This window comes from Jatropha curcas, unplaced genomic scaffold (genome assembly GCF_041381405.1).
Source record: "Jatropha curcas cultivar XTBG-Jc1 unplaced genomic scaffold, XTBG_Jcur_1.0 HiC_scaffold_89_pilon, whole genome shotgun sequence".
Classification (NCBI taxonomy): domain Eukaryota; kingdom Viridiplantae; phylum Streptophyta; class Magnoliopsida; order Malpighiales; family Euphorbiaceae; genus Jatropha; species Jatropha curcas.
In genome coordinates this window covers 52,293-61,824 of record NW_028322349.1, presented here as the reverse complement: position 1 = coordinate 61,824, position 9,532 = coordinate 52,293, and the positions used below count along the sequence as shown (strand labels likewise).

The window sequence follows — 9,532 nt, the reverse complement described above, 5'->3', positions numbered from 1 at the left end:
TATACTTCACTTTCACTTTGTCACGGCAAAAATATTAAATGGATTATGATAATGGTGCAGTAGCAACATTTCTCTTTAATTTGTGTCGCTTTATCTCTTTTATATATCAAGAGAAAAAAAAACAAATCTACCTTATGGATAGGATTTGTTTGGATGCTTTAGGATTTGAATACATGCCACGTTGCCATATAATGATATGTAACCAATTAATCAAAAAATTGCGCACACGTACATAGACGCGGGTTGCTCTGGTAGCATCCCCTCGTGTTGTCTCGTTTCAATTGATATATCCATCACGACGTCGTACAATTACTTAGACACATCACACCTGCTTTGCTTCCATTTTGGATAGAGGAAGAGGACAAGTGAACCTAAACCTTAAAGCATTCAGGCACTTTTTTTTAGCCTAACCCTTATGTGCCACCAATACGATAGGCTTGCTTGCTCACGAAATTCTTCGATAGGCAACTTAAAACCAACACGTGCACATTAAATCGTTACATAGAACAACCTTAATTTCTACCTATATGATAGCATTAATTTGTGTTAATATATATTATTACTATTATGATCTCCGTGTCTATAAATATAGGGTAAATGCTCTTTTACTTCGCAAAAGAGACGGTCCTTCACTTCACTTCAGTTCACTAAAATGGCAGCTGAGACTTCATCTCCATCCCAACCATCCGATAGGAAGCCTTCCGCCCTGAAATTATTTGGTTTTCCATTAACTGACCACGACGATGAAATCCGAGACAAAACTGAAAATTGTTTAGAGAGCAGGAAATTCGAGTGCCATTTTTGCCGGCGAGCCTTTGCCAACTCACAAGCATTAGGAGGCCATCAAAATGCACATAAGAGAGAGAGGCAAAGAGCGAGAAGAGCACAATACCATTGCGATCGACGCTTGCTTGCAGCTGCTCCAATTTTGAGCTCACATGCCATGAAATCAACGTCGTCTTCTTCCATTATTTATAATGGAGGATTTATTAGAAACATTGGTGTAGCTGCTAAATTTAGGCCATCGACGTCTCCCTTGCTGCTTCCATCAACTCCTCCTCGACTTTATGTTGCTGCGCAACCGTTTCGAGTTATTGCTTCAACGCCATCATCCTTCGTTGAATTTCCTGGTAAATTGATCTCTGACGAAGATGCAGGGATTGATCTTTGTCTTAAACTTACGCCCTCAGTTTAGTTCTCTATTATAAGAGTTCAAGCAGGCAATTTTTTTGTTTTTATTTTAACGTGAGTTGTGAATTTATTCAGCTCCACCTGTGATAATTAAGTCTGTCATTAATTCAATAATTTTATATTCAAAACGCTCCAGTATTGAAGTTGATGCAATGCGACTTTATAAACCTTTTACATTTTATTAAGAAAATACCCTTTCAATTAATTTTTTTTATAATGTATATTTTAATTTTATAAACATCATACATCATCAATAAAATCTTAAAGGAGAAGGAATACAAGAACCCAATTTATTAATATTAATTAATATTGCCGATTCCACTGTCCAAGCGCATACTTTAAAAATTGTCATGTGACTAGCGAGCAGGAAAGCATCTTGCAATTCTAAGCTGTTTCATAGCATATTTAATTTCAAATTACCTTTTAAGAAATGACAGAGAATAATTAATTAATTAATCAATTAATTAAATCTACATCATAATAATAGGAAAACACAGAAGCTTTTGGCTGTCCATTTCCTCATAAAAAAACCTTCCAGCTAAATTATTTTCTTTTCATATCATTTTCCCTTTTTTTCTCAAATTATTTTTAATCAAATCAAAAATAAAATATTTCATCGAGTAATGAGACCACAACCACTTCAACACAGAGTTGCAAAGAATATGGAAATTATATTGGTTAAAAATCCCAAAAGCCTAAATAAAGGTTTATCTCTATCCTTCTGTTTTGCAGTTTTTTTTTTTTTTCTTCTTCTACGATAACTGCAATATTTTTATTTTCCATCTATGCCCTTCGCCTGTTTCATAGCGTCACATTATAAACCCTAACATTTCTTTTATACATTTCTCTTCTCTTATCTTGATCTCACCATCGAGGCTACGATTGTCGATATGGACTCGTACGGTCAAAGATCTTACGGCGGTGACCGGAGGTTCGAGATTGTAAGCGGGAGGAGTTTTGGAACTAGCAATCAGATCTACGCCACTAGACCGCAATCTCCCGATCCGCCGTCTATTCCGCCTCGCGCCACCAGGCAGACTCGTACGACGTCAACGCCCTGGGTTTTAGCGATCCAGAGACAAAGCGGAAGAAAAGGATTGCCAAGTATAAAGTTTACACAGTGGAAGGCAAAGTCAAGACGTCTTTGAAGAACGGGCTGCGTTGGATCAAGAACAAGTGCTCAAAGATCATCCATGGTTACTAAGAGTAATTTGACGGCACTGATTAATGCACGTGGCAAGGGTCCATATCAAGTGGTCCCCTGTGCGAATGTGGCAGTATACTTTAGATTGGGAAATGGTAAGCTAAAGCTAGCTTTGGTTATTGTCTATGTTAAAAATGGTGCATCCTGTGAGTATTGGACCTTTGGATTTCCTTTTCTTTTCTTTTTATTTTATTTATTTATTATTATCAAACTGAAAGGATATATTGGTCTCATTTTGTCAGTCAATAGAATTTTTGATATTGGAAAGTAATTTTAATAGGTGAATTTTACTAGTTAATAATTGTCATTTCATTTGATTTGAATTTTAATTAAAGATTAATACTCGCTAAGCAAGAGATGTGTGCCACTATTAAATTCATAGCCTAATCCAACACTAATGTCTATGGTTGGATTTGGTCAACTTATACAAAACTGAAACCACATCAATTCAACTTATGATTATAGTCTTAGTGTGGTTCAGTTCGTTTGCGGACAGATTGAGAAGTGCGGTTCATGAATAGTGAATACCCAGATTAACGGCTTAGCCCATTAAAGTTTGGGCCTGTGATTGGACATTGTTTCACCAATGTGTTTTTGATGCAGTTGGCGGCATGACTCATGAGGCCTGGTCCTAGAGTGTGTAAAATGACCATTAGTTGTCCTTAGATTTCAACATCTTTTTGACCATGCAAACATGATTACTCGCTCTGTTATAAGTTATTAAGATTTTTACACAACAATTAATTAAATAATTAATTCTTTTATATTATAATAAATTAATAGTAATTTTATAAAGTTATTATTTATCTCAAAACCTTGAATTCCATCAATCGAATTATTTTTTTTAAAAATATGAGACATCGAAAGTGATGGAAAAATATAATTTATTACTTTTTTAAAAAAATTGACTAATATTTTGAAATAGAGGGAGTAATATGTTTGAGAATTTGAAACCCGGTCTGTTAACACTATAGTTGAAGCTTTTCTCTTTAAATTTTCTACCAATCAAAACTTGAAAAGAGTTACTAACCAACCTTCCATTCTTTTCTTCCCATTCATATGTTATTCTTTTTTAGGTTTATAATGGAGAAATGGGCCCCGATGAGGGTGACCACACCAAGTAAAGAAATGAACTCCCAAAAGAGAAAGAGGCCCGTCCATATCCAATCAATCAAAGCATGGGTTTAGTTTAGATTCCCAGTACGCACGTTGTACCGCTACCGGCCTACCACGAAACATGCATTGAATTTGTTTCTCCAACTACCTGGGTTTTTAGCTACAATGAGATCCACCATCCACTTTTATTGTCTACCACTGCCAACCCACTCTCCCTGTCCCATGCAAGCCACAAACCAGTCGATTCTTAATCCCCATTTCTATTTATACGCAGAAACAAATTTTTCTGTATCAGAACAGTGATTATTTTTCCATAACCATAACCATAACCAAACTGAGAAATTATTCGACAGAAACAGATTCAATTCAGAAGATGATTTGACAAAATAATACACACATCAATAAAGATATAAAAAAGTGATATGTTTCTTTTATTTATTACATCAAAATCTGGATCCAGGAACGTACCTAAACTTCAACTAAAGTTTGCAGATGTTGGATCCTCGCTTCTTTTTGATACACAAAATCAACATAAAAGACGAATGACAAAACACTTAAAGACACAGATATAGATTTTCAAACAAAACCCATATCCCACAGTACTATTTTCCTCCTTCAATCTCTTTCTCAACTTAAATATTACAATATATAAAAACCCAAAAGCGACTACAGAAAATAAAAACTTCCATACAAAAACACACACCTGTCTTCGCGCAATTCTATTTCCCCTCCCTGCATGGAACATGCAAACCTCAGTTATTGTCAGCCTGGCCCTGTTGAAGCCTCATTTGTTGATAAAATTGAGCGATGAACAACTCTGCCTTAACGTCTATCGTTTCATCTCCGTCGTAGAATTCGTACTCTTGATTGTCTACGTTGCCCTCATCATCAAGCTCCTGAAGATTAACTGCCGATGCATATTGGCTCATGGCATTATCAGAGAACGAAGAAGCTCGACTTGGAGACATGGGTGGCGTAAAATCGTCTATATCTTCACCAAACGCCTGAACGGTTGGTAAAGTCACCGTTTCCCGCGGCGGACGGCAGTCGATGCTGTAACGTAGAGATTCTTGACTCTGTAAGTGTAGAGGACGGATAGAACAAACAATACTTTCCCACATAGAAGTCTCATTGGTACGGACCTTTTTCTTTTCAGTTGATTTGTTAAATTTAGTACATGCGTAGCTAGCTTATTAATGAGGTGCATGGGACCGCTCCCTTTCTTCGTCCATCCGAAATTACGACCCCGCTCAACATTGCCTTTGTTGGTTTTGTTCACAGCAACCGGAGAATCAAGAATAGCGAAGTTTGCTATGTTCACGGTAAGTGGTTCGTCAAGAACAGCGATGTTTGATGAGTTTCGATCCATCAAAGAGAAAAAAACTTGCTTTGGGAGGATTTTTTCTTTTTCAAAGCTTTCAGCCCCGCTAACTCGCTAAGGGCTGTCGGTGAGAGTGCGAAAGAAAGGGAGAAACTTGAGGAAACAAAGAAGGGAGGAGACGCGTATATATAGAAAAGAAGAAATAATGTTTTACCAGCAATAAATTTTTACCAGGAATAAAAGAGTATATTCTGAGGTTTTTGCTTAGGCTTTTGCTCTATTATTATGTAGTAGTTAATAACCAAAAATTCCAATTTGGATTCTAGTTGGATTTGTAAAAGGAAAAAATATTATTAGGTTAAGGTTATTTCAAAAACTAATAAAGAAAAAAGCAAATTTCAAAGACAAAAAATAATAAAAAGAAAAAGAAACTAATGAATAGTATTCTCAATTTGTTTTAGATATAAAATTAATTTACATTCAAAGATTTGTAGTTATGTCTTTTTCTCAACAGCATTTTCGTGTAATTTGTGACCGCAAGTTTGTGTGATCAACCACCCAACTTTCTTCCCTCTAATAAAAAAGTTATAGAAGGAAAAATTATCTAAATCTAGCAAATCAAATAATTATAATTTCACCCATGAAATAATTAAATGTTGATATAAATCACTAATCCTTGTTGGCCATGCTCAACCACAATTTTTAAACCTAAGTAATTCTTATAATTTGTTTCTTTTTTTTTTCTTTTTTCCTTTAGAATCAGGAAGTATTCCTCTATTTTTCCAGTGTGAGCTGTAGAGTGCAAAACGTTGTTGATCTTCCTAACAAATGTACTTCTCTTGACGTCGAACTTGTAATTTATTTCTTTATTATGACTATTATCATTATTTAAACTATCCTTAATTCCCATTTCTAAGCTACAAAGTATGTTTAATTATCAAGTATGTTAAAATTTGAATCTTATAACTCTGATTTTATTTTCAATTATTGACTTTTTATAATAATAATAATAATAATAATAATAATAATGAAAGAAGTTTCTGGTGGCAAATATCTAGGTTTTAACTTATGATATTCAGAAAATTAGAATTAAAGTATGATAGAGCTTACAGCTGGTAATTGCTTGGCTTAATTATGTTGTTACGTAAAAATTTACTTGCAGTATAGCTTCACTTCACCTTGAGCCTTCAACGACATACAATTACAAAACCACGACAATTGACAAATACTGTGGACGCCAGATAATTTCGTAACAGATGTCACGCCAATTTTACAAGGGTAGCAATTTATTTTTGTAGGGCCCATCATACAACGGTCCATCCCCCTTAGCCTGTCCTGAAATGCTATATAGCACAGCCAGCCATCCAGCCAGCCAGTCCACTCTAACCGGTCATAATGATGTTTTCTTTTTCTGGAACAGCTAACCGTTATTATGAAAAAGAGGAGCAAAAAGTTTCAAACCCTAAACTTGGTCATTGCTTCCTGGAATTGTTGCTTCCTACCTACATTACTTGTCCTGGATATCCTCATCACATGGAACTTATAGATTTTAAATACAAACGTCTTATCTTTTCTTTAAAATATATATAATAAGACAGCTATACAAATTTCTTATCATTCCGTGATTATCATGGCATTATAAAACTTTTTGGAATCAAGCTAATGATCCACATTAATTATACGATATTTAAGAGTTAAACAGCCAAAATAAAGCTTCACCAATTATTACAAGTATTTTAATTGATCTTTATCTGGAATTTAAGTTCTCTATGAAAAAATAATATTAATTTTGTTGGGTAGTCTACTATTATGCATGGAAACTCTCAGACATTAACATTTATCTGTCTTGGAACGTTTTCGTGTGTCTATTTTCCATATAAAATATTGTTTGTTGGTGGAACATTATATTTAAATTCCCATATCATTTCCACATTTCTACATTTATGAGCATTTCCATTTCTGTGCAGCATAGATAATGCATAATATTAACTTTTAGGTAATCAATCAAATTAGGTGATAGACCATCTTTCACCCAAAAAAAAAAATAAATAAAAAATAAAAAAATAAAAAATAAAAAAATAAAAAAATTGGACTATCCCATAATTAAGGGCCATGAAAAGCTCACAAGGGCCTTAGCCAACAGTCAATGCCCTAAATTAAGTCATGAATCTGAGTGGCAGCCAAGTCATTTCATGCACCAAATTTTATTAGTTTCTTCCTTAGTTATTGCATTGACCTCTGGTTGTTAACTCCCAAGTCTCCCTTTTTGCTACAATAGTAGTAATATATAAATATATTTTTAAATTCCAGTCTTAATTTATGAAGGGAAAAAAAAAAAAGGATGTCTTTCTTGCAAGTATTTCGTTGTAGATTCACATTGTGATTTAAAAATTAAGCAGACATTATTTGAAAAAGACACCATATGATTAGTACAGCTCCCAAACACGGTTTAGCAATTTTTTTTATTCATAGTCATAATATTAGCATTCCAAGCTTTCTTTTTCTCTTAAGTCTTTATCGTTTTAACAAATAAATAAATGAAATGAGAAATTAAGGGTCAAGCTTTCCCTGTTTCTCTGTTGCTTAAGATCCTTTCCTGGAAGCAGAAAGAACATTACCTCTACCAGAATTTTTTTTATTTTATTCAATAAAAAGACAAAAACTCCAATCAAAGTTGTGTTAGTTTCATGTTCGTTCGGGGCCTTTTGCTGCAATCATTTGTTTATTTCTAGAACATCTTTACACTATGTGACCAAAGTACCCTTCTTCATACAACTAAGTACTAACCTTTTAAGAGCATTTGATTTTCAAAATTCAAGTAATTTCAAGGAAAGGATGAATTATCAGATAAATAAAATTTTAAAAAAAGTAAAACTATATTTGATTAAATTATAAAAAAATATTTAAGAAATATATTTTACTTGCTTCATACATATGCAATGAAAATTTTATAATAACCAATTACAGGATATATAACTATTGTTCAGAAACTACTTAATAAATATATGTATAATCTACTAAAATAAAATATAGGTTTGAGTATTATAAATAATAATACGTAAAATAGTTATATTTGGCTAAAACTATTACATTTTTTTAAATAAAAAAGTACTTTTACATGTTTATGTAAAAATAAAGGATCCGCATATTAAAGAATTGAATTTTTCTTGAGGATGCAAGACTCTAAAACCTGTCAAATTTTGGAATCTTACTTCTCTCGACCCTTTCGTTTCTAATTTTTTTTAAACAACTGAAATTGAATTAAGCAGAACAGTTGGTAAAAGTCCTACAAGCAAAAGGCTATATTGGGTAACAAACAAAGCTCTAACCAGCACACCAAAACAAAACTCGAGTAACGGTGTCGTCTGATGTTTGAATCTTCTTCGATTAAAAAAAAAAACAATAAACCAAAAAACAAAAAGAAAGCTCCAGCTAGTACAGCCGTGTCCCAACTGGGACCACCGCCCATAAGTTACCTTTCCACACCGAACAACTTTCTTTCGACTTTCCGAAGAAAAAGAAGATTAACTTTTAAGGACTCTCCTTCTCTCTCCAACAAAGCGCGTATCGAAATCCAAGACATGCATATATAAATAGCATGCCATTTCACTCCATCAAATCAATCCATCAGCTCGAAAAACCTCGAACTGAAGAGTGATTTTGTTACTGATATCACAAAACAAGTATCCTAACAGTAGCAAGAAAAGCTAAAAGAAGCAGAAAAACGAAAATGGCGAGAAAAACTAGTGATGTTACACGCAGAGCATGGAACCTGCTGCGCATAGCATTGTTATGGGCAAGAAAAGGCGGTATTTTCAAGAGACGTTTAATGGTGGAACTACGTCTTTTACCAAAGTTTCTTAAAAGCTTCGGCCACAATAGTAATGCAACCCCTCTCCATTACGGAGAGCGCCAGCTCTCCTTTGATAAGACTCCCATTTTTCATGTGAAGATGCACCGCCCAGCTTCCATGCGTTTCAACCTTCCTTGCATTACACCACAAGTTGACTTTGATTATGATTTTGATCAAGTCAGCGAATATCAAGCAGGAAGGATGAGTTTCTTGAAAGGTGGAGAAGAAGAGGAGGATTGTGGATATGATCAAGGTTTTGAGGAGAGAGTTACAGAAGACGACGAAAAAGGGATTGATTTGAGAGCTGAGGAATTTATAGCTAAGTTTTATGAGCAAATAAGGCTTCAAAGACAAGTATCTTCTTTGCAATACCATGAGATGCTAAGTAGAGGCACAAGTTGATCATCTCTTGTTCTGGAGATGATTTTTTTTGCTTCCTTGTTTTTGGTTTCCAGTTTTGATACTCAACTTTTTGCAGATTCATTATCTGTTTTCTTTTTTTCTTTTTTTTTCCACCCTTTGTAAAATAAGTATTTTGCCGCATTTTGTAAACACCAGAAAGCTTCCATTGAGTTTGAAATATTATTCTTATGCGATTACATTATGATTATGGTCATGCTTTATTTGTTTAGAGGCAGTTATAATAATGGAAATATTTTCTCTGCTTAGAACATAAATTTGACAAAGGAAAACAGAATATAAAGGCCTAAGTTAATTTAATTTAATTGAATTTGATTACTACAGGAAACAAAAAGTAGACATCTTAAAATGAAATTCCTAAATACCTCCCCCTCCCCATTCTACATTTTGAAGTTGAACCAAATTGGCTTTAGTAATTTATCCTAGG

General features: G+C 33.9%; 2 protein-coding genes and 1 pseudogene across 2 annotated transcripts; all 3 read left to right on the top strand.

Annotated features, from left to right (window-relative positions):
* Positions 1–342: 342 nt before the first annotated feature.
* Positions 343–1,344, top strand: LOC105643305 (uncharacterized). The gene has a single exon (XM_012228408.4). The coding sequence runs from the start codon at positions 653–655 to the stop codon at positions 1,193–1,195; it is 543 nt and encodes a 180-aa protein (XP_012083798.1). The 5' UTR covers positions 343–652; the 3' UTR covers positions 1,196–1,344.
* A 542-nt stretch (positions 1,345–1,886) lies between these two features.
* On the top strand, positions 1,887–2,561 carry LOC149492183 (uncharacterized; annotated as a pseudogene).
* Positions 2,562–8,434: 5,873 nt separating this feature from the next.
* On the top strand, positions 8,435–9,289 carry LOC105642593 (uncharacterized). Its single transcript, XM_012227466.4, has one exon. It carries the CDS (start codon positions 8,563–8,565, stop codon positions 9,085–9,087), a length of 525 nt encoding a protein of 174 aa, XP_012082856.1. The 5' UTR covers positions 8,435–8,562; the 3' UTR covers positions 9,088–9,289.
* Positions 9,290–9,532: the final 243 nt, after the last annotated feature.

What these genes read in the sequence shown, in the direction of transcription:
- LOC105643305 (XM_012228408.4), top strand. Translation starts at nt 653, where the DNA reads ATGGCAGCTGAGACTTCATCTCCATCCCAACCATCCGATAGGAAGCCT.
- LOC105642593 (XM_012227466.4), top strand. Translation starts at nt 8,563, where the DNA reads ATGGCGAGAAAAACTAGTGATGTTACACGCAGAGCATGGAACCTGCTG.